At 49.3% G+C, this 25669-nt stretch overlaps 1 protein-coding gene across 4 annotated transcripts; it reads left to right on the forward strand.

Moving 5' to 3' along the window:
* Positions 1 to 3211: 3211 nt before the first annotated feature.
* Positions 3212 to 13518, forward strand: MGC80465 (protein). Of its 4 annotated transcripts, XM_041572009.1 has the most exons (8): positions 4684 to 5349; positions 5879 to 5927; positions 9107 to 9266; positions 9570 to 9666; positions 9785 to 9927; positions 10370 to 10464; positions 10777 to 10825; positions 12567 to 13518. In XM_041572009.1, exons 1-8 carry the CDS (start codon positions 5288 to 5290, stop codon positions 12746 to 12748), a joined length of 837 nt encoding a protein of 278 aa, XP_041427943.1. In that variant the 5' UTR covers positions 4684 to 5287; the 3' UTR covers positions 12749 to 13518.
* The last annotated feature ends 12151 nt before the right edge of the window (positions 13519 to 25669 follow it).

The raw sequence follows: 25669 nt of genomic DNA on the forward strand, positions 1-25669 counted from the left end.
TAGTCATAACATAAGTGATGGACAGGAGGATAACTTTTGTCTAAATTATTCCATCTCTGTATATTTGTATTTATACATATGGGAGGAGGGAGGTGCCATATTGATTCCCTTAAACAGTACAGTATGAGGGTATAGCTTATTGTGTGCCCAGAACATTCCTTCTCTGTATATTTGTATTTATACATATGGGAGGAGGTGACATATTGATTCCCTTACACAGTACAGTATGAGAGTATAGCTTATTGTGTGCCCAGAACATTCCTTCTCTGTATATTTGTATTTATACATATGGGAGGAGGAGGTGCCATATTGTTTCCTTAGACAGTACAGTATGAGGGTATAGCTTATTGTGTGCCCAGAACATTCCTTCTCTGTATATTTGTATTTATGCATATGGGAGGAGGGGGGTGCCATATTGATTCCCTTAGACAGTACAGTATGAGAGTATAGCTTATTGTGTGCCCAGAACATTCCTTCTCTGTGTATTTGTATTTATACATATGGGAGGAGGTGCCATATTGATTCCCTTAGACAATACAGTATGTGAGTATAGCTTATTGTGTGCCCAGAACATTCCTTCTCTGTATATTTGTATTTATACATATGGGAGGAGGGGGTGCCATATTGTTTCCCTTAGACAGTACAGTATGAGGGTATAGCTTATTGTGTGCCCAGAACATTCCTTCTCTGTATATTTGTATTTATACATATGGGAGGAGGGGGTGCCATATTGATTCCCTTAGACAGTACAGTATGAGAGTATAGCTTATTGTGTGCCCAGAACATTCCTTCTCTGTATATTTGTATTTATACATATGGGAGGAGGAGGTGCCATATTGTTTCCCTTAGACAGTATAGTATGAGGGTATAGCTTATTGTGTGCCCAGAACATTCCTTCTCTGTATATTTGTATTTATACATATGGGTGGAGGTGCCATATTGTTTCCCTTAGACAGTACAGTATGAGGGTATAGCTTATTGTGTGCCCAGAACATTCCTTCTCTGTATATTTGTATTTATACATATGGGAGGAGGAGGTGCCATATTGTTTCCCTTAGACAGTATAGTATGAGGGTATAGCTTATTGTGTGCCCAGAACATTCCTTCTCTGTATATTTGTATTTATACATATGGGAGGAGGTGCCATATTGATTCCCTTAGACAGTACAGTATGAGGGTATAGCTTATTGTATGCCCAGAACATTCCTTCTCTGTATATTTGTATTTATACATATGGGAGGAGGTGCCATATTGATTCCCTTAGACAGTACAGTATGAGGGTATAGCTTATTGTGTGCCCAGAATGGGGTGAGGTGGCATTGTACAGAGAGCATTATAATCCAATAGGAGGTATCTGTACACATAGTATTACACACTGCAGTGCACTGTTGTTTCCCTTGTGTAAATAGGAGGCGGGGCACACACAAGGTCACACTCGTTGTCACCCAGGTTGGCTGCACCCCCTGTACTGGGTTATCTGTCAGGAAATAGTTTATAGAATGAACTTTTCTGTTCAGCCTTAACCCTCTGGTTCCAAGTCACAAACACACTGATGCCGTGCGACTGGGTATGTGGATCAGGTGTAGTATGTACAAAGCAGGAGCACAGGGGAGGGGGTTTGGGATGCTACAGATCTTTATACTGGGCCCATTACACCTGTGATCCTATTACCACTTTGTATGATACGGCTATAGCGCCGCCCTTGTGTCCAGCCACAGTAGTGCAATGCTCTCAATCCATTTTATGAAATGATCTTACTGGCACGTCTGGGGTTAATGTAGTGCTTTGAATCCATTTTCTGCAAAAAAAAAAAAAAGAGGATGTTCATTTTTGGTGTCACAATATGTGTTTTTATGGGTCAAGATTTTGAATTAGACCCCATATTTTTTGCAGAGACGTCCCTGAAGACAAACAACAAGTGACCTTCTGACAGATGACAGCTCTATATACCCAGTTGTGATTTATAGACATTATCTTCAAAGGGAACGTACTCCCCAGTGATAACCCGCTCTTTAACTATAGGGGCAATAACCGTTAAGGCAAAGGGCTGCGTCAGGCCATTGTAGAAACTACATTCTGAGTTGATGAGTTGGGTCTAATACATATTCAGTTGCATCTTTATTGTTTTATTGCTCGAGGGCAAAGGACGGCTGCCTGTATGGTGAGAAATATTTCCCAAATGGAGTCAAATATCACTGACTAACAGCGATGGAGGGAAAGCCTTCTAAATACAACATTCGTAATTCAGCCACAGGGATAGCTTTGCCTTTAATCTGGAAATGAGACCTTGTAACCCAAATACTAGGAATTATGGAGTAAAACTGCAAATGAATCTACTTCTTTGTAGCCAACTGTGCACCAAGAATCTCTGGTTTAATAGCAAATATACTGACCTCTTGGCTCCCATGTGTGCAAGATACTGGTACATGACTGTATGGCCATAAAGCAGGACAGAATGCTGTTATACAGATAGCTAGAATCTCAGCTGCCATAAAGCAGGACAGGACTGTTGCTTACAATGGGGATCAGATAGGATCTGTGCAGCCACTGGGACAGAATGTTCTGTTATACAGATAGCTAGAATCTCAGCTGCCATAAAGCAGGACAGGACTGCTGCTTACAATGGGGATCAGATAGGATCTGTGCAGCCACTGGGACAGAATGTTCTGTTATACAGATAGCTAGAATCTCAGCTGCCATAAAGCAGGACAGAACTGCTGCTTACAATGGGGGATCAGATAGGATCTGTGCAGCCACTGGGACAGAATGTTCTGTTATACAGATAGCTAGAATCTCAGCTGCCATAAAGCAGGACAGGACTGCTGCTTACAATGGGGATCAGATAGGATCTGTGGAGGACAGAATGTTCTGTTGTACAGATAGCTAGAATCTCAGCTGCCATAAAGCAGGACAGGACTGCTGCTTACAATGGGGATGTAATTTAAGATATCAATTGCTTATGATACAGACAGTGTGTGTAGTGTTGCACATTCACTATAAACACTCCATTAAAGGGAATATTGAATATTTTCCCAATACACAGACATAAATAGAACAGATTATATATAAAGAGTGTGAGAGTCTGTGGGAGGGACACCAGTGACAGGTAGAGATGGTACAGTCGGTACAGGAGTCACATGATGTCCCCCGGATGAGTGAAGGGCTAAATGATTAGGGGCACAGCCCGTGCAATGGAATGACAAGAGGCCTCGCTTCCCTTCTGTCCAGCTACCACGTGATTATACAACTTCCTGCGCCTGGAAGTGACATCAGTCCCCACTTGTCACCAGCCTGTCAGTTCCCTGGGTGTCACATGGCTATTCAATGTACGCATGTGTATCCGCGAGTCTCTGCGCACTACAGCTCCCAGCAGGCCTTGCGCCTATATTCTGATAGCTGTGAATGCTCGGAGGTGCCGCACGGGGTTGCTGGGTGATGTAGTTGTTCTCTCTCCCCGCACTTTGTTTTCCTGAGGCTGTGGTGAGGGCAGGGTAGTCTTGCTATGGCTTCCGCGGGGAGCCTGGATGTACCAGAGCGGGGGCACCAGAGACCTTTCCTTATTGGAGTGAGCGGCGGCACAGCCAGCGGCAAGGTGAGGGGATGCGTGATTCCGTTACGTACAGGTGCGTGTTGGTGCCCCGGGATCCATGTCTCCGCTATTGGGCGCTCCTGTAGCCGTGTGTAATGCTGTCTCACTGGTGCCATTATATATACACAGTGTGTTTCACAGGTGCCACCGTAATGTCTCTACTATAGGGCACTGGTACCACTATCCCTCTGCTTCTGGGCTTTAGTTGTACCGTAATGTCTCTACTATAGGGCACTGGTACACTATCACTCTGCTGCTGGACTTTAGTTGTACCTTAATGTCTCTACTATAGAGCACTAGTACCACTTTTACTCTGCTGCTGGGCTTTAGTTGTACTTAAGTTGTACCGTAATGTCTCTACTATAGGGCACTGTTACTACTATCACTCTGCTGGGCTTTAGTTGTACCATAATGTCTCTACTATAGGGCACTGTTACCACTATCACTCTGCTGCTGGGTTTTAGTTGTACCGTAATGTCTCTACTATAGGGCACTGTTACTACTATCACTCTGCTGCTGGGCTTTAGTTGTACCGTAATGTCTCTACTATGGGCACTGTTACCACTATCACTCTGCTGCTGGACTTTAGTTGTACCTTAATGTCTCTACTATAGAGCACTAGTACCACTTTTACTCTGCTGCTGGGTTTTAGTTGTACTTAAGTTGTACCGTAATGTCTCTACTATAGGGCACTGTTACTACTATCACTCTGCTGGGCTTTAGTTGTACCGTAATGTCTCTACTATAGGGCACTGTTACTACTATCACTCTGCTGGGCTTTAGTTGTACCGTAATGTCTCTACTATAGGGCACTGTTACCACTATCACTCTGCTGCTGGGCTTTAGTTGTACCGTAATGTCTCTACTATAGGGCACTGTTACTACTATCACTCTGCTGGGCTTTAGTTGTACCGTAATGTCTCTACTATAGGGCACTGTTACCACTATCACTCTGCTGCTGGACTTTAGTTGTACCTTAATGTCTCTACTATAGAGCACTAGTACCACTTTTACTCTGCTGCTGGGTTTTAGTTGTACTTTAGTTGTACCGTAATGTCTCTACTATAGGGCACTGTTACTACTATCACTCTGCTGGGCTTTAGTTGTACAGTAATGTCTCTACTATAGGGCACTGTTACCTCTATCACTCTGCTGCTGGGCTTGAGTTGTACCGTAATGTCTCTACTATAGGGCATTGTTACCTCTATCCCTCTACTGGGCTTTAGTTGTACCGTAATGTCTCTACTATAGGGCACTGGTACCACTATCCCTCTGCTTAGTTGTACCGTAATGTCTCTACTATAGGGCACTAGTACCACTATCACTCTGCTGCTGGGCTTTAGTTGTACCGTAATGTCTCTACTATAGAGCACTGGTACCACTTTCCTGTTCCTTCGCATGGTAGTGGGCAACAATGGGTTACATCCCGGTCACATGACCTAAATTAGCAAGCAATCAATAAATTAGGCTCCCCACCCCCAAGCAGGCCTCTGAGGGTCCAAGGAGGACCAGGGCCATGTGGGCTTATCACCACAGTCGTTCACATAACCTTTGGGCGTGTGCAATAAGTTGGTGTTTGTATCCAAACAGAAAGTATTGGGCTCTCCTCACTTTTCACTCTGCCGGATAGCGTTCAGTGGAGAATGAAGGTACAGATATGTGAAGGACACGAGTTATCTGGCAGACGGGCCTTTTCCTATGATGCCCCAGATTGCGTTTGTTCATTTGTCTCCCCAGGATCTAAAATGGGAGAAAATTGGGTGAGTCGGAATAGCAGCAACATAGAGCACCTGTTACTGGATCATCATACTGTTTAGTAATCATTCAAGTTGAGAACTGAAAACATGTAAGGTGTTGAACTAAATATATAATGTATATAATTACTTATATTGTGTGTAAGTAAAAAGATATTCCATCACCAGCAAAGAATTGTGCAGCCTTATCAACTATAGTGGATTGGATCCACATCCTTATGGAAAGTTTGTTAACTAGCCACTGTGATATAGGTTCACAGCTTGATGGAATATTAGCTGTTTTATCTGTGCTGTCTCTTTAAGAGAAAGGGCTCCTAATGCGAAGGAGCCTGGTGCACTAATTGCCTCTGATATGCAAATGACCGATTGGGAGTGTTGCAGGTGTATCAGCTGGTGTAGTTTATGGCTATTTAGAACTGTTGCAGGTGGGGTTATTTAACCAAATCCCTGCAATATACAAAGTATTGTTGCTTTCTCAACACAGTTGTTTCCCAACATTATGGCTACTAAACCGGTTACTTGTTATGCTTCGTAGGAAATGGTTGGTAAATTTCCACATGAAACTCCGATTTCACCATGAAGCAGTGAGTATTTCAGGAATCATTCAATCCTCACATAGTGGTTCTTATCTGCAATTTTTCTTGTGTTTTTAAAAATTGTTTGTTCACTCCTGAATTACAATGTCTTACCATTCAGCATATGAAGTTACCATAATGACCCTACTGTTGGGCACTGGCGTTACCATAATAACCCTACTGTTGGGCACTGGCGTTACCATAATAACTCTACTGTTGGGCACTGGCATTACCATAATGACTCTACTGTTGGGTACTGGCTTTACCATAATGACTCTACTGTTGGGCACTGGCGTTATCATAATGACTCTACTCTACCTTTGGACACTGGCGTTACCATAATAACTCTACTGTTGGGCACTGGCGTTACCATAATGACCCTACTGTTGGGCACTGGCGTTACCATAATGACCCTATTGTTGGGCACTGGCGTGACCTTACTGTTGGGCACTGGCATTACCATAATGACCCTACTGTTGGGCACTGGCATTACCATAATGACCCTACTGTTGGGCACTGGCGTTATCATAATGACTCTACTCTACCTTTGGACACTGGCGTTACCATAATAACTCTACTGTTGGGCACTGGCGTTACCATAATGACCCTACTGTTGGGCACTGGCGTTACCATAATGACCCTATTGTTGGGCACTGGCGTGACCTTACTGTTGGGCACTGGCATTACCATAATGACCCTACTGTTGGGCACTGGCATTACCATAATGACCCTACTGTTGGGCACTGGCGTTATCATAATGACTCTACTCTACCTTTGGACACTGGCGTTACCATAATAACTCTACTGTTGGGCACTGGCGTTACCATAATGACCCTACTGTTGGGCACTGGCGTTACCATAATGACTCTACTTTTGGGCACTGGCGTTACCATAATGACTCTACTGTTGGACACTGGCGTTTCCATAATGACCCTACTGTTGGGCACTGGTGTTTTCATAATGACCCTACTGTTGGGCACTGGTTTTCATAATGACCCTACTGTTGGGCACTGGCGTTACCATAATGACTCTACTGTTGTGGACTGGCGTTGCCATAATGACTACTGTTGACTCTACTTTTGGACACTGGCGTTACCATAATGACTCTACTGTTGGGCACTGGCGTTACCATTTGACTCTACTCTGCTGTTGAACACTGGCGTTGGCATAATGAATCTACTGTTGGGCACTGGCGTCACCATAATGACCCTATTGTTGGGCACTGGCGTGACCATACTGTTGGGCACTGGCTTTACCATAATGACTCTACTTTTGGACACTGGCGTTACCATAATGACCCTACTGTTGGGCACTGGCGTTACCATAATGACCCTACTGTTGGGCACTGGCGTTACCATAATGACCCTACTGTTGGGCACTGGCGTTACCATAATGACTCTACTGTTGGACACTGGCGTTATCATAATGACTCTACTGTTGGGCACTGGCGTTATCATAATGACTCTACTGTTGGGCACTGGCGTTACCATAATGACCCTACTGGTGGGCACCGGCGTTACCATAATGACTCTACTCTTGATGACTATACTGTTGGGCACTGCGTTACCATGATGACTCTACTGTTGGGCACTGGCGTTTCCATAATGACCCTACTGTTGGGCACTGGCGTTTCCATAATGACCCTACTGTTGGGCACTGGCGTTTCCATAATGACCCTACTGTTGGGCACTGGTGTTACCATAATGACTCTACAGTTCAACACTGGCATTACCATAATGACTCTACTGTTGGGCACTGGCGTTTTTAATGACTCTACTGTTGGGCACTGGCGTTTTTAATGACTCTACTGTTGGGCACTGGCGTTTTTAATGACTCTACTGTTGGGCACTGGCGTTAATGACTAATGTTGGGCACTGGCGTTATTAATGACTCTACTGTTGGGCACTGGCGTTGCCATAATGACTCTACTGTTGGGCACTGGCGTTGCCATAATGACTCTACTGTTGGGCACTGGCGTTGCCATAATGACCCTACTGTTGGGCACTGGCGTTTCCATAATGACTCTACTGTTGGGCACTGGCTTTACCATAATGACTCTACTGTTGGGCACTGGCGTTACCATAATGACTACTTTTGGACACTGGTGTTACCATAATGACTCTACAGTTCAACACTGGCATTACCATAATGACTACTGTTGGGCACTGGCGTTTTTAATGACTCTACTGTTGGGCACTGGCGTTATTAATGACTCTACTGTTGGGCACTGGCGTTATTAATGACTCTACTGTTGGGCACTGGCGTTTCCATAATGACTCTACTTTTGGACACTGGCATTGCCATAATGACCCTACTGTTGAGCGCTGGCGTTACCATAATGACTCTACTGTAGGGAACTGGCGTTATCATATTGACTCTATTGTTGGGCACTATTGATTTGTTAAACATATACATTGGTGGCACCATGTATAATGCAGGACCGTGGTACATCCTTCTTTGTTTATATTCATGGGCAGTGGGGCCACCATCATCATTTGTATATACAGTGCCAGTGTGTTACCCAGTGCTTTACAATAATTTAACAGAGGGTTCCAGAATAAAGAGCTTACAATCTAATTTCGCTACAATGTTTATTGGCTCTATTGCCAGGTGTTGCCAGCTTCTCTCATGTCCTCTAGTGCTGCCAGTTTCAATATATTTATTGTTTTTATTCTATGCTCATTCAACCCATTCCCATGATTGTGCCACCTAGTAAACTATTTCACAGCTCTTCTGTTTCTTCCAGGAGTGTCCCTGACTTTCTCCTAATTGGGCTTCAACTAAAGAAACCTTGATCCGTGATGGTCCCCGGCTTCATAGTGATGTCATTGGATGGCAGAATAGATAGGGGTGGGCAGATGTATATATGGGGGACAATATAATGTGTGGGTGCCGTATCTTGGCCGTCTCTCTGCAAGACGTTGCTTCATTGCAAATATTGATCGTCCTTCTTGGGTTAGTGTGTGACTGCTGATTAGCTTATGGCCGGGTCGGTCCCTTACACAATCCCTCCTTTTCTGGTTAGATGAATGGTATGGTCCATAGTGATTGAGTGATTGGGCATGTGGTGCTGTGTGCCATACGGGGTCATGGCCATAGTAGGGGGCAGATGGAAGTGGCTTGGGGGTGACCCTGACTAAAGGGGTTTCAGTCCAACACTATGACCCCGTTTGCTTTGTCCGTCCCAGTCTACAGTGTGTGAGAAGATCATGGAGCTGTTGGGGCAGAACGAGGTGGATCACCGGCAGAGGAAAGTGGTCATCCTGAGCCAGGATCGGTTTTACAAGGTGCTCACCCCCGAGCAGAAAGCCAGAGCTCTGAAAGGCCAGTATAACTTCGACCACCCTGGTGAGTGTCCTAGATGTCCAGTTTCTCACTCAGTGCCCCCCACACTAAATACCTGTAGTATAAGCACTACTTCTACTTGTAGTCAGAATCCAGAATAATGGCCTGTAGTCTTTTCTAAAGGAGGCAGCAGCCCTGTGCTACTTGTCCTAGAACCCCCTGCTCACGGTCGGGGTCCTGCTTGGGAGCTTTCATTCTGTTGCCTTGTTTGTGGCAAAGTCCTTGGCTAAAGCTGGGGGGCCTGATGCGTTTCGCTAGGCATAAGCTTTCTCTTGCTGTTGGGTGACCTGCTCTGTCTGTTCTCAGATGCCTTTGATAATGAGCTGATGGACAGGACTCTGACTCAGATCTTGGATGGGCAGATTGTGGCTGTGCCTATGTACGACTTCATCACTCATTCGAGGTAAGTGGGACCCCTGTAATAGCCGTTGGGGTGGGGGGCTCCTCACTAAATGCTCAGGCAGCACAGCAGGTCCTGGTATATCTTATACTGTCTCGCACCACTTATTGCCGAACCGTAGGCTTCCCGAGACCACGACCGTGTATCCCGCCGACGTGGTGCTGTTTGAGGGGATCCTGGCGTTTTATAACCAGGAGATCAGAGACATGTTCCAGCTGAAGCTTTTTGTGGATACAGACTCCGATGTCAGGCTCTCTCGGAGAGGTAAGTGCGCTGTCTGAGGGAAACAGTATGGCACCTTCCACCTAGGGATCTGCTGAATCTGAACCTTCATTTTCATGTGCAAATTTGCATCCGTAAATCTTGAAAAAGTCACATGATATTCAAGGTTCGGATTCGTCCGGATCCTGCTGAAAGGCTCCTGGATTTGGTACTCCTAATCCATGATTATCCTGTAAATGATATCCTTATAAACGGTGACTAGTGATGTTATAAAAGGCGAGTAGTGATGTCATGACTCCCTAAAACTTATGTATTATAATAAACAAAGTAGCCCTTGCTGGAAAATATGAGTATATTAGAAGGGCCTCCTTCAGCCTTGTGCTTTTATATTGTCATGGTCCTTATATTTTAAAATAGGGGGCACTTTATTCAAAATATATATTTCTTTATTGATTCCCATATTTTTACTGCTCTTCTCTTTCAGTTCTGCGCGACATGAAGCGCGGCCGAGACCTGGAGCAGATCCTCACTCAATACACCACCTTCGTCAAACCTGCATTCGAGGAGTTCTCTCTGCCGGTAAATCACTGCCCCAGTATCCGTCCACTTTTACACACGGGCACTGCCAAAATTCACACAGCCGGGTGGTAAGTACAAGTCCTAAAGTAATGGAGCCGGGGCCACTGTCATGGGGGAGAGGCTGCCAGTTGGACAACTGCCAGGCTGTTATATGGAGATCCCTAATCCTTCCGGCAACGCTGTTTTGGGAACCAGGTGCCATGGTTTTTAGTTGGCCAAGTCCCTTGTATTGATATTGAGGCGGTGGGACAGTAGAGGGCGCTCTACATGAGCTGAACCCCAATGACCTTTCTGTCTCTGTCCTTTTCGCAGACCAAGAAATACGCCGACGTGATTATCCCCAGGGGGGTGGATAATATGGGTGAGTACATTTTACCAACCCTGTGGCTTTCCTAATGGCTGCACTTTCCTGCCGTCCATTATCCAAACCACAGGGAAGCCATTAGCTTATTAAACACTGTGTGTATCGTGCTTGTTTCCTCGTCTTCACCGATGGAGGACTGGGTCAGCGCCACAGAGCAGCGGATTTATTTCTTTATAAAAAACACCCTCCCACCCATTTCATCTTAGAGCCCAACTTCCTACAAAGTTTCTGTTGCCTCCTCCATCCCTTTAAGCCCTGGTTTCTTAAAAGGGATACTGTTATGGGAAAAAACATCAGTTAATAGTGCTGCTCCAGCAGAATTCTGCACTGAAATCCATTTCTCAAAAGAGCAAACAGATTTTTTTTATATTCAATTTTGAAATCTGACATGGGGCTAGACGTATTGTCAGTTTCCCAGCTGCCCCAAGTCATTTGAGTTGTGTTCTGATAAACTTTAGTCACTCTTTACTGCAAGTTGGAGTGATATCAGCCCCCCCCCCCCCAGCAGCCTAACAGAACAATGTGAAGGTAACCAGATAGCAGCGCCCTAACACAAGATAACAGCTGCCTGGTAGATCTAAGAACAGCACTCAATAGTAAAATCCAGGTCCTACTGAGACACATTCAGTTACATTGAGTAGGAGAAACAGCCTGCCAGAAAGCAGTTCCATCCTAAAGTGCTGACTCTTTCCGAAAGCACATGACCAGGCAAAATGACCTGAGATGCACCTACACACCAATATTACAACTAAAAAAAAAAAATACATTGGCTGGTTCAGGAATGAAATGTTATATTGTAAATTATTTGCAATGTAATTTAGAAATAAAAATCATGACCGAATCCCTTTAATCTTGCGGCCCCAACTGTTACTGAACTACAACTCCCAGCATTCATAACCTCGGATAGTATGTTCAGCAATGCTGGGAGATGTAGTCCAGCAATTTAGGTTAAGAGAAAAAGGGTCTTATCGCCAATAGCAATTGCCTCCATTGTAATGCAGAAAGAGCAAGTGTGCAAGGCAAGAGAATTGTGCTTGTCGGCATTAGCCATTCAAGGCAACATTAGCCCATTGGTCTAGGATGGCCCTGACTCCCTCACCCCCAACGCTGTTTACTAAGATGACAGTTTAGAGTACACATGCGGGTATTACTCTTAACGCTTAGTGATGTGCGGGTCTGGATTCACCCGCACCCGCCCGCCACTCGCCCTCCCTCCACTCGCGCCTGCCCGAGCCTGACTATTGGGTTCCTTTTATGGACCCGGCCCACCAATGATGTTACAAAAGGGGCGGGGCACGCAGTCGCGCATCTATAAAAGTTCAACCCGGAAGCCGGCATTTGTAAGGTCGATGGCGGGGAGAGCAGTCAGAAGAGCTCAATAAGCACCTGGAAAGGGGGGTGCGGGTCCTGTGGGTATCGGGCCGGCCCGCACATCACTAACTCCCAGCATCAGACCGGGCTGCAGCCTCCGGGGCCCCCTACACCCAGGCCCCTCAGCCACAAAGTACAATCTGCCGGTACTTTTCCCTGCGCGCTGCACGTGCCCCATGCGCATACATTTTGCCGGTGCAACCGGGGTCCGGGAGGTAGTGCAGGGGCCCACTGGCTTTTTTCCCGGTGTCCCGCCGGCCCAGTCCGACCCTGCTAGCTCCTGTCCTTTGGGGTGTGGCTCAAAGCTTAAAATCCTACGTTCCCTTCTGGGCTACAGACTAACAGTGAGCTTGCCGTCTCCCCCTAGTGGCCATCAACCTGATCGTGCAGCACATCCAAGACATCCTGAACGGCGACATCTGTAAGTGGCAACGAGGGGTCCAGAATGGCCGCAGTCAGAAGAGGACGTTGCCGGGGCAGGGAGAATCCGGGGGGCTCCTCCTTCCAGGGAAACGCACCCACCTTGAGTCCAGCAGTCGGCCCCACTGAAGCAACGAGCTGAGACAATCCCGGTAGTTCTTCCGTCCCTTGCAGGGTTTGGCTGAGACTCTGTCGCCCCCCTACCTGCACGTGCAGGATAAGCCTCCATTCCATTTATCATATTGGAACACCAAGCCTTGTGCATTTTATTATCTCTCCTCTCTCTTGCATCAGAGAGGCAACGGAGCCTTTCCTAGTTGTATTGTTAAAGGGGGAAGTTCACCTTCACCCATGATTTAGATTTTTTTTATGCTGCTGTTTATTTAAAAGTGAGGTGTTAATGCTTGGATACATTTCCCAGCAGCCTCCGTGAAATCCCTTGCTGCTGCCCACAAGCTTGGCTTCTCCAGACCATGCCGGACGTTGAACTGCCCCTTTAAATGTTCTAACCCACCAAACAATGTATGGAGGGAAACCAGCTGTATAGCAACAGCACTGCATTCAGAAATAGTTGGACATAGTCCTATAATAAAAGCACATACTATTGTAAATAGCAGCAGCTACACGGCCGCTCCCTAACACTCACCTCCAAGCATCGCTGCACTTTCTGCATTCAGCCCGTGGGCAGAGTATTGGGTTGGGGCTACAGAAGTGGCCCCCTGGGTAAAATCGGGCCCTTTCCTAAAGCTCCGACCCCCATCGCTGCCCACGGGGAAGACTTTATCCTGCTGAGTAAATAGTAAATATCGGCTTTTAACTGCTTCTTGCTGCACCTTAGCCAGAGATGTTTGTATATAGAGAGCCCCGGGCTGCGTATTTTATAAAGTGGCTTATTTTTATAGTGGTTTTTGTGTAATCGTTGCACTTTAATTACTTTATGAAGCTTAAAAAATTTTGGCTTAAACACCCCCCACCGTTCCCCCAAAGGCATTGTTTCATTTAAGCAGATAGTGATCTTTGTTCTCATTGGCTGCTCCTTCCTTTAATGATTCAGCAATTTGCCCTTAGGGCAGGGGCACACGAAACTACTGGCGGAGATTAGTTGGTCAGCGACAAATCTCTTCTTCTTCAGGCGACTAATCTCCCCAAACTGCCTTTAAACTAGAATTTAAATCGCCGGCGGGATGGCACTTGGATTGCTTCGTTTTCCGAAGTCGGAGGAAACTTCAGGCAACTGGGAAAACGAATCGCTGCAAGTGCCATCCCGCCGGCGATTTAGATTCTAGCCAACTTCCTGTTGAGAACTCGCCTGAAGAAGAGCCCAGCGACATAGATTCTTATTCGGGCGACTAATTTCCCCGAACTGCCTCCCATCGGCTAGAATGTAAATTGCCGGAGGGCTAGCGCTCGGATTGCTTCATTTTCTGAAGTTGCAGGAAACTTAGGAAAACGAAGCGCTCAAAGTGGCATCCCGCAGGCGATTTAGATTGTAGCCAGTGGGAAGATTAGTCGCCCGAAGAAGAGCCCAGCGACAATTCGATTCTTCTTTAGGCAACTTATATCCCCAAACTGCCTTCTGCCGGCTAGAATGTATATAGTCAGTGGGATGGCACTCGGAATGCTTCGTTTTCCGAAGATGCAGGAAACTTTCTGGAGCGACTTCAGAAAACGAAGCGCTCCCAAGCACCATCCCACCTGTGATTTAGATTGTAGCCGGCGGGAAGGCTTTTCGAGGAGATTAGTCGCCCGAAGAAGAGCCCATTGACAAATCAATTCTTATTTGGGCGACTGATCTCCCTGAACCGCCTACCCTTAGAATACAGAGAGTAAGTGACATTATATGGGCTTTGTCTTCCATGCAAGTAGAGTGCTCTCGTGAACGAGATAATTGCAGAACTACAACTCCCAGCATTCCTGTATAAATAAAGCTGCTGGAAGAATGCTGGTGGTAGCTGTAGTAGCATTAGGGCATCGCCTGCAACATATACCTGTCCTACGTCTGTCCTTGTATGTGTCCGTTCATTCGCTGCTCACAGATAACGTAGGCGTGTAGTAGTCCGTAGCACCATGATCACTTACCTCTGAGCGATACCTATACATCAGTATTCACAATCTGGTTGTATTTGCCTTGCGTTGCACCTGTATATCTGTATCCACATAAACCACAGCTCATTAACCATCACTTTAATTAAAAAAAAAAAAGTTAAAACAATCTATATCCGTGTTTTTATAGGTCGGCCCCTTCTCTGTAATGGGGGGGGCAGCTACAGTAATGTAGGAAAAGGTTCACTTCTATCCTATCAAAATCTTGATCAAATTAGTGTTCGAAGAAAGGTACCTGCTTCCACCGAGTCACGTTAGTGGGTTACAGTATTGCTGACGGGCAAAATGATAGGGTACGGTGGCTGTACAGGGTCACTGCTTTCTGATCAGTATGTCCCAGTTGTCTTTCCATCTCAGGTTGTGCCGCTCAGCTGGAAAGATGGGAGGGTCCCCACAAATCTTGCGGTATGTCAGGTACACGCTGCACCCCCAAACCAACAAAAGAGTGTTCTTTAACGCTTCCAACCTGCAGGGGCATCACAAGAATATAAATCATTAATAATATTTCAGACTCATGGCAGACTGGCTGTCTATACACAACTCCCAGCACCAGTACATGGATGGGATCTGTTACCCAGAAAGCTCCAAATTCTATAAAGGCTGTCTCCCATAGACTCCATTTAATTCAAATAATCCACGTTATTGAAAAGAATTTCCTTTTTCTCTGTAATGATAAAACAGTCGCTTGTACTTGATCCCAACTAAGATATAATTACTCCTTATTGGAAGCAAAACCAGCCTATTGGGTTTATTTAATAGATTTTCTATTAGATTTAAGGCACGAAGATCCAATTTCTGGAAAGGAACCCCAAGTCCTGAGCATTCTGGATAACAGATCCCATACCTGTAGTGCAGTTTGGAACCTGGGTGCCATAAGCAGACGTACCTGAGCAGATGTTGGTGGAGCTGCTGGAGGAGGAGGATCTGGCAGGTGAGAGCAGGAAGGTAATGATACAGGAAAAGGTTTTCTACATCAGGAAAAAGAGCAAGTAATTCACAGCCCCGCCCCTGAGGAACAGCACATTGGTCAGCTGCAACTCCTGCCAAGAACATACAGTCACATGGTACAGGATCGTTCGGGTGGATGGTTGCCTCCATACATACATACATACATACGTACATGCCGACCTAACCCCCTGTAGCGTTGCCACCTCACCCTTTTATAACCGAATATGGAATCCACAGCCTGCATGGCTAATTAGCAATTTATTTAGATGCATGCTGCAGACTGAACTAGTTTATCTGCAGCCATGCATCTAAATGAATTGCTTATTGGCCATGCAGGCTGTGATAATCAGATTCTAATTCTCCAGTTAAACTCGGAGCCACAAGGGAATACAATACAGCCTCACTTTCACTTTACCACATATCCACTTATTTGTATGGGAAGCGGGTGACCTGTTGCTGGTGGGAGCTCCCACTGTCCCCCCTTTATATCTGCACAAAGTGAAGGTCTAGGTAAGTCTGCAGTCCAGTCACATGCCTTACTCTGTCCACCTATGCTCCCTGTGTGTTTCATACTCTGCCTGCCCTACGCTCCGTTTGTTCCATACTATGTCTACCCTACGCTCCCTGTGTGGCATACTCTACATGCCATTTGCTCCCTGTGTGTGCCATACTCTGCCCGCCCTATGCTCCCTGTATGTGTCATACTCTGCCCGCCCTATGCTCCCTGTGTGTCATACTCTGCATGCCCTATGCTCCCTGTGTGTGCCATACTCTGCCTGCCCTATGCTCCCTGTGTGCCATACTCTGCCCGCCCTATGCTCCCTGTATGTGCCATAATCTGCCTGCCCTATGCTCTGCCTACCCTATGCTCCGTTTGTTCCATACTATGTCTACCCTGTGTGCCATAATCTGCATGCCCTTTGTGCCCTGTGTGTGTGTCATACTCTGCCGGCCCTATGCTCCCTGTGTGTGCCATACTCTGCCCACCCTATGCTCCCTGTGTGTGCCACACTCTGCATGCCCTATGCTCCCTGTGTGTGCCATACTCTGCCTGCCCTATGTTCTCCATGTGTGCCATACTCTGCCTGCCCTATGCTCCCTGTGTGTTCCATACTTTGCATGCCCCTTCCTCCCTGCATTTCCCTTGCTCCCTGTGTGTGCCATATTCTGCATGCCCTTTGCTCCCTGTGTGTGCGTTACTCTGCCCATGCTATACTCCCAGTGTGTGCATTAATGTGCCCACGCTATGCTCCCTGTGTGTGCCTGACTCTGTCCATACTATGCTCCCTCTGTGTGCCTTACTCTGCCCTCCCTATGCTCCCTGTGTGCGCCTTGCTCTGCTCGCCCTATAATCCCTATGTGTCCTTTTTCTCTACCCACCCTATGCTCCCTGTGTGTTCCATACTATACCTGCCCTACACTCGGTGTGCACCATATACTGCCCGCCCTCTGCTCCCTGAGTGCCTTACTATGCCCGACCAGTGCACCATGTGCCTTACTCTGCCGGCCCTCTGCTCCATGTGTGTGCCTTACTTTTCCTGCCCTATGCTCCCTGTGTGTTCCGTACTCTGCCTGCCCTATACTCCCTGTGTGTGCCATACTATACCTGCTATACGCTCCCTGTGTGTGTCATACTCTGCCTGCCCTATGCTCCCTGTGTGTGCCATACTATACCTGCTATACGCTCCCTGTGTGTGTCATACTCTGCCTGCCCTATGCTCCCTGTGTGTGCCATACTATACCTGCTATACGCTCCCTGTGTGTGTCATACTCTGCCTGCCCTTTGCTTCCTGTGTGTGTCATACTATACCTGCTATACGCTCCCTGTGTGTGTCATACTCTGCCCACCCTACGCTCTCTCTGTGTGCCATACTGTGATAATCCGATTCTAATTCTCCAGTTAAACTCAGAGCCACAAGGGATACAATACAGCCCCACTTTCACTTTACCACATATCATCCACTTATTTGTATGGGAAGTGGGTGACCTGTTGCTGGTGGGAGCTCCCACTGTCCCCCCTTTATATCTGCACAAAGAGAAGGTCTAGGTAAGTCTGCAGTCCAGTCACATTTGAAGGAAAAGTATTACCAACATTACAGTGGTTTAGCAGTCAACCTCTGCATACCCCTTTGCTCCCTGTGTGTGCGCCATACTCTGCCCCCCCTTTGCTCCCTGTGTGTGCGCCATACTCTGCCCCCCCTTTGCTCCCTGTGTGTGCGCCATACTCTGCCCCCCCTTTGCTCCCTGTGTGTGCCTTACTCTGCCTGTCCTATGCTCCCTGTGTGCCATACTCTGCCTTCCCTATGCTCACTGTGTGTTTCATACTCTGCCTGCCGTATGCTCCCTGTGTGTGCCACACTCTGCATGCCCTATGCTCCCTGTGTGTGCCATACTCTGCCTGCCCTACACTCCCTGTGTTCCATTCTTTGCATGCCCCTTGCTCACTGTGTGTGCCATATTCTGCATGCCCTTTGCTCCCTTTGTGTGCGTTGCTCTGCACATGCTATACTCTCTGTGTGTGCCTTACTCTGCCCACCTTATGCTCCCTGTGTGTTCCATTCTATACCTGCCCTATACTCCGTGTGCACCATATTCTGCCCGCCCCTTTGCTCCATATGTGTGCCTTACTCTGCCCAACCTGTGCACCATGTGTGCCTTACTCTGCCCGCCCTCTGCTCCCTGTGTGTCATACCCTTCCTGCTCTTAACGCCATGTGTGTGTGGCTTACTCAGTGCTACGCAATATTTTGGCGCTATATAAATACATGTTGATAATAATAATACTCTACCCGCTCTATACTCCCTATGTTTGCCTTACTCTGCCGACCAGTGCACCCTGTGTGCCTTACTCTGCCGGCCCTCTGCTCCCTGTGTGTGTCTTACTTTGCCTGCCCTATGCTCCCTGTGTGTGCCATACTATACCTGCTCTACGCTCCCTGTGTATGTCGTACTCTGTTCGCCCTATGCTCCCTGTGTGTGTGTCAAACTCTGCATGCCCTTTGCTCCCTGTGTGTGCTTTACTCTGCCCGCCCAATGCTCAGTTTGTGTGCCTTACTCTGCCCGCTCTATGCTCCCTATGTGTGCCATACTCTTCCTGCCCTACACTCCGTGTGCACCATATTCTGCCCGACCTGTGCACCATCTGTGCCTTACTCTGCCGGTCCTCTGCTCCATGTGTGTGCCATACTATACCTGCTCTACGCTCCCTGTGTGTGTTGTACTCTGCCTGCCCTATGCTCACTCTCTGTGTGTGTGTGTCATACTCTGCATGCCCTTTGCTTCCTGTGTCATACTCTGCCCACACTACGCTCCCTGTGTGTGCCATATTCTGTCTGCCCTATGCTCCCTGTGTGTGCCATACTCTGCCCCCCCCATGCTCGGTTTGTGTGCCTTACTCTGTCCGCCCTATGCTCCCTGTTCGTGCCACACTCTGCCTGTTCCATGCTCCTTGTGTGTGCCATACTCTGCCTGCCGTATGCTCTCTGTGTGGTGTACTCTGCCTGCCTCATCAGGGGTAATCCACCAATCGAAAACTCGCCTTAAACGTCCGTACCCCCCTGGTTCCTAGGGATGGCAAATATGCCGCTCCTGGTAACTAAGAGACGAAGTTGAAATTCAACTCTCTTTTTTTAGTGCAGAGAGTGTGATTGTGCTCTCTGCACTAGCGACTGGACCGCCCACGACCCCCTCTGGCACTACGTGGACTGCCCCGTGAAAGGTGAGTGCCGTGGGCAGGGGTGGGGGGCGGGAAAATGAAGGCCAACTCAGGCGGCAAAATGGACATGATCGACCCTGTGCCCTATGCTCTGTGTGTGCAATATTCTGCCCTCCCTACGCTCCTTGTGTGTGCCACTTTGCCCACCCTACATTACCTGTGTGCCATTCTTTGCCCGCCCTATGTTCTCCGTGTGTGCCACACTCTGCCTGTTCCATGCTCCTTGTGTGTGCCATACTATGCCTGCCATACGCTCCCTGTGTGTGGCGTACTCTGCCTGCCCCATCAGGGGTACTCCACCAATGAGGCGAGTTGAGGCACTCGCCTTAAACGGCAGCGCCCCCTGGTTGCCAGGCAAATATGCCGCTCCTGGTAATTAAGAGACAAATTTCAATTTTTCAACCTGGAAATTCGGCTCTTTTAGTGCAGAGAGTGCGATTGTGCTCTCTGCACCTGCGACTGGACCACCCCCAACCCCCTCCGGCACTGAAAGGTGAGTGCCATGGGCACTGCCTGCCCTACGCTCCCTGTGTGTTCCATTCTTTGCATGCCCCTTGCTCCCTGTGTGTGCCATATTCTGCATGCCCTTTGCTCCCTGTGTGTGCCATATTCTGCATGCCCTTTGCTCCCTGTGTGTGCGTTACTCTGCCCATGCTATACTCCCTGTGTGTGCATTACTGTGCCCACCCTATGCTCCCCAGGGTCGGAACTAGGGGTAGGCAGAGTAGGCACGTGCCTAGGGCGCAAAGCTGGGGGGGTGCCAGGCACGTACCTGCTCTGACTCCAACCCCATTGTCCGGTCCCGTCTCTCCCCGACTGACACGCATAGAGTGCCTTACTCTACCCGACCTGTGCACCATGTATGCCTTACTCTGCCGGCCCTCTGCTCCCTGTGTGTGCGCCATACTCTGCATGCCCTTTGCTCCCTGTGTTTGCCATACTATACCTGCTCTACGCTCCCTGTGTTTGTCGTACTATGTCCACCCTATGCTCCCTTTGTGTCATACTCTGCATGCCCTTTGCTCCCTGTGTGTGCTTTACTCTGTCCGCCCTATGTGTGCCTACTCTTGCTGCCCTACACTCCGTGTGTGCAATACTCTTCCTGCCCTACACTCCGTGTACCATACTCTGCCCGCCCTATACACCCTGTGTGTGCCTTACTCTGCCCACCCTTTGCTCCCTGTGTGTGCTGTATTCTGCCCGCCCTTTGCTCCCTGTGCGTTACTCTGCCCGCCCTTTGCTCCCTGTGTGTGCCTTACTCTGCCCGCCCTACCCTCCCTGTGTGTGCCATACTGTGCCTCCCCATGCTCCCTGTGTGTGCCTTAGTCTGCCCGCCCTATGCTCCCTGTGTGCCATACTCTGCCTGCCCTATGCTCAGCCTACCCTATGCTCCCTGTGTGTGCCATACTGTGCCTCCCTATGCTCCCTGTGTGTGCCTTAGTCTGCCCGCCCTATGCTCCCTGTGTGCCATACTCTGCCTGCCCTATGCTCAGCCTACCCTATGCTCCCTATGTGTTCCACACTCTGCCTGTCCTATGCTCCCTGTGTGCCACACTCTGCCTGCCCTACGCTCCCTGTGTGTTCCATACTTTGCATGCCCCTTGCTCCCTGTGTGTGCAGTATTCTGCATGCCCTGTGCTCCCTGTGTGTGCATTACTGTGCCCGCTCTATGCTCCCTGTGTGTGGCATATTCGGCTGCCTTATGTTCCCTGTGTGTGCCATACTCTGCCTGCCCTTTGTTCTCTGTGTGTGCCATACTCTGCCTGCCCTTTGCTCCCTGTGTGTGCGGTATTCTGCAAGCCCTTTGCTCCCTGTGTGCATTACTCTGCCCGCCCTTTGCTCCCTGTGTGTGCCGTATTCTACAAGCCCTTTGCTCCCTGTGTGCGTTACTCTGCCCGCACTTCCCTCCCTGTTTGTGCCATACTCTGCATGCCCTTTGGTCTCTGTGTGCCATACTCTGCCTCCCCATGCTGCCTTTGTGTGCCTTACTTTACTTGCCCTATACTCCCTGCGTGTGCCTTAGTCTGCCCGCCCTATGCTCCCTGCGTGTACCATACTCTGCCTGCCCTATGCTCAGCTTACCCTATGCTCCCTGTGTGTGCCTTACTCTGCCTGCCCTATGCTACCTGTGTGGCATACTCTGCATGCCCTATGCTAACTGTGTGTGTGCGATACTCTCCATGCCCTTTGCATGTGCCATACTCTGCCTCCCCATGCTCCCTTTATGTGCCTTACTTTACTTGCCCTATACTCCCTGCGTGTGCCATACTCTGCCTGCCCTATGCTTCGTGTGTGCTGTACTCTGCTTGCCCTATGCTCAGCCTACCCTATGCTCCCTGGGTGTGCCATATTGTGCCCGCTCTATGCTCCCTATGTGTGCCATACTCTTCCTGCCCTACTCTGTGTGTGCCATACTCTTCCTGCTCTACACTCTGTGTGTGCCATACTCTTCCTGCTCTACACTCTGTGTGTGCCATACTCTTCCTGCTCTACACTCAGTGTGTACCATACTCTGGCTGCCCTATACTCCCTGTGTGTGCCTTACTCTGAGTGCCCTTTGCTCCCTGTGTGTGCCATACTCTGCCTGCCCTTTGCTCACTGTGTGTGCTATACTCTCCCTGCCCTATGTTCCCTGTGTGTGCCAAACTCTGCCCTATGCTCCCTGTTTGTGCCATACTCTGCATGCCCTTCTCTTCCTGTGTGTGCTACATATCCTGCTGCCCTGCCTTACCTGTGTCATACTCTGCCCTCCCTACAATCCCTGTCTGTGCCTTCCTCTGCCTACCCTAAGCTCCCTGTGTGCGTTACTCTGCCCGCCCTATGATCCCTGTGTGTGCCATACTCTCCCCGCCTTACGCTACCTGTGTGTGCGCCTTACTCTGCCCATTCATGCTCTCTGAGTGTGCACCACACTCTGCCAACTATGCTCCCTGTGTGTGCCATACTCTGCCTACCCTAAGCTCAGTGTCTGTCATACTCTGCCTGCCCTATACTCCATGTGTGTGCTTTACTCTGTCTGCCATATGCTCCCTGTGTGTGCCTTCCTCTGCCTACCCTAAGCTCCCTTTGTGTGCCATACTCTGCCTGCCCTATGCTATCTGTGTGTTCCATACTCTGCCTGCCCTACGCTCTGTGTGCCATACTCTGCATGCCCTTTGCTCCCTGTCTGTGTCATACTCTGCCTGCCCTAAACTCCCGTTGTGTGCCATACTCTGCCTACCCTAAGCTCCCGTTGTGTGCCATACTCTGCCTGTTTATGCTCCCTGTGTGTGCGATACTCTGCCTGCCTTATGCTCCCTGTTTGTGCCATACTCTGCATGCCCTTTGCTCCTTGTGTGTGCGCCATCCCCTGCCGCCCTAGGTTATCTGTGTGTGCCATATTTTGCCTGCCCTATGCTCCCTTTGTGTGCCATACTCTGCCCCTATGTACCCTGTGCCATACTCTGCCCTCCCTATGCTCCGTGTGCCATACTCTGACCGCCCTACACTCCCTGTGTGTGCCATACTCTGCCCATTCCATGCTCTCTGTGTGTGCAACATACTCTGCCCACCTATGCTCCTTGTGTGTGCCATACTATGCCTTCCCTATCAGGGGTGCTCCACCAATGAGGCACCAGAGTTCAGACACCCTTTATGCTCCCTCTGTGCCATACTCTGCCTGCCCTATGCTCCTTGTGTGTGCCATACTCTCACACCTATGCTCCCTTTGTGTTTCATAATCTGCATGCCCTTTGCTCCCTGTGCGTGCCGTACTCTGCATGCCTTTTGCTCCCTGTATGTGCCATACTCTGCCTGCCCTACGCTCATTGTGTGTGTCATACTCTGCATGCCCTTTGCTCCCTGTGCGTGCCGTACTCTGCATGCCTTTTGCTCCCTGTATGTGCCATACTCTGCCCGCCCTACGCTCATTGTGTGTGTCATACTCTGCATGCCCTTTGCTCCCTGTGTGTGCCATACTCTGCATGCCCTTTGCTCCGTGTGTGCCATTCTCTGCCCACCCTTTGCTCCCTGTGTGCCATACTCTGCCCTCCCTATGCTCCCTGTGTGTGCCATAATCTGCCCCTATGCACCCTGTGTGTGCCATACTCTGCCCTCCCTATGCTCCGTGTGTGCTATACTCTGCCCTCCCTATGCTCCGTGTGTGCTATACTCTGCCCTCCCTATGCTCCGTGTGCCATACTCTGCCCTCCCTATGCTCCCTGTGTGTGCCATACACTGCCTACCATATGTTCTCTGTGTGCCATACTCTGCATGCCCTTTGCTCCCTGTGTGTGCCATACTCTGCCCACCCTACGCTCCCTGTGTGTGCCATACTCTGCCCATTCCATGCTCTCTGTGTGTGCACCATACTCTGCCCACCTATGCTCCTTGTGTGTGCCATACTATGCCTACCCTATCAGGGGTGCTCCACCAATGAGGCGAGTTCAGACACCCTTTATGCTCCCTCTGTGCCATACTCTGCCTGCCCTATGCTCCTTGTGTGTGCCATACTCTGTCACACCTATGCTCCCTTTGTGTGTCATAATCTGCATGCCCTTTGCTCCCTGTGTGTGCCATACTCTGCATGCCCTTTGCTCCCTGTGTGTGCCATACTCTGCATGCCCTTTGCTCCCTGTGTGTGCCATACTCTGCCCTCCCTATGCTCCGTGTGCCATACTCTGGCCTCCCTATGCTCCGTGTGCCATACTCTGGCCTCCCTATGCTCCGTGTGCCATACTCTGGCCTCCCTATGCTCCGTGTGCCATACTCTGGCCTCCCTATGCTCCGTGTGCCATACTCTGGCCTCCCTATGCTCCGTGTGCCATACTCTGGCCTCCCTATGCTCCGTGTGCCATACTCTGGCCTCCCTATGCTCCGTGTGCCATACTCTGGCCTCCCTATGCTCCGTGTGCCATACTCTGGCCTCCCTATGCTCCGTGTGCCATACTCTGGCCTCCCTATGCTCCGTGTGCCATACTCTGGCCTCCCTATGCTCCGTGTGCCATACTCTGGCCTCCCTATGCTCCGTGTGCCATACTCTGGCCTCCCTATGCTCCGTGTGCCATACTCTGGCCTCCCTATGCTCCGTGTGCCATACTCTGGCCTCCCTATGCTCCGTGTGCCATACTCTGGCCTCCCTATGCTCCGTGTGCCATACTCTGGCCTCCCTATGCTCCGTGTGCCATACTCTGGCCTCCCTATGCTCCGTGTGCCATACTCTGGCCTCCCTATGCTCCGTGTGCCATACTCTGGCCTCCCTATGCTCCGTTGTGCCATACTCTGGCCTCCCTATGCTCCGTGTGCCATACTCTGGCCTCCCTATGCTCCGTGTGCCATACTCTGGCCTCCCTATGCTCCGTGTGCCATACTCTGGCCTCCCTATGCTCCCTGTGTGTCATACTCTGCCTGCCGTATGTTCTCTGTGTGTGCCATACTCTGCCTGCCGTATGTTCTCTGTGTGTGCCATACTCTGCCTGCCGTATGTTCTCTGTGTGTGCCATACTCTGCATGCACTTTGCTCCCTGTGTGCCTTACTCTACCCGCCCTATGATCCCTGTGTGTGCCATATTCTGCCCGCCCCTACGTTCCCTGTGTGCGCCTTACTCTGCCCATTCCATGCTCTGAGTGTGCACCATACACTGCCAACTATACTCCCTGTGTGTGCCATACTCTGCCTGCCCTAAGCTCCGTGTGTGCTTTACTCTGCCTGCCATATGCTCCCTGTGTGTGCCATACTATGCCTGCCCTATGCTCTGTGTGCCATACTCTGCCTACCCTAAGCTCCCGTTGTGTGCCATACTCTGCCTGTTTATGCTCCCTGTGTGTGCCATACTCTGCCTGCCTTTCGCTCCTTGTGTGTGCGCCATCTCCTGCCGCCCTATGTTATCTGTGTGTGCCATATTCTGCCTGCCCTACGCTCCCTGTGTGTGCCATATTCTGCCCGCCCTACGCTCCCTGTGTGTGCCATACTCTGCCCGCCTATAATCCTTGTGTGTGCCATACTTTGCCCTCCCTATGCTCCGTGTGCCATACTCTGCCCATTCCATGCTCTCTGTGTGTGCACCATACTCTGCCCACCTATGCTCCTTGTGTGTGCCATACTATGCCTTCCCTATCAGGGGTGCTCCGCCAATGAGACGAGTTCACACCCTTTATGCTCCCTCTGTGCCATACTCTGCCTGCCCTATGCTCCTTGTGTGTGCCATACTCTGTCACACCTATGCTCCCTTTGTGTGTCATAATCTGCATGCCCTTTGCTCCCTGTGTGTGCCGTACTCTGCATGCCCTTTGCTCCCTGTGTGTGCC

The sequence above is a fragment of the Xenopus laevis genome, chromosome 8L (assembly GCF_017654675.1).
Source record: "Xenopus laevis strain J_2021 chromosome 8L, Xenopus_laevis_v10.1, whole genome shotgun sequence".
Lineage (NCBI taxonomy): Eukaryota > Metazoa > Chordata > Amphibia > Anura > Pipidae > Xenopus > Xenopus laevis.

Coding starts and splice junctions, on each gene's coding strand:
- MGC80465 (XM_041572008.1), top strand. CDS start 5,233: ATGAAGGTACAGATATGTGAAGGACACGAGTTATCTGGCAGACGGGCC. Junction 5,350..9,106: donor CTAAAATGGGAGAAAATTGG/GTGAGTCGGAAT, acceptor TGTCCGTCCCAG/TCTACAGTGTGTGAGAAGAT. Junction 9,267..9,569: donor GTATAACTTCGACCACCCTG/GTGAGTGTCCTA, acceptor GTCTGTTCTCAG/ATGCCTTTGATAATGAGCTG.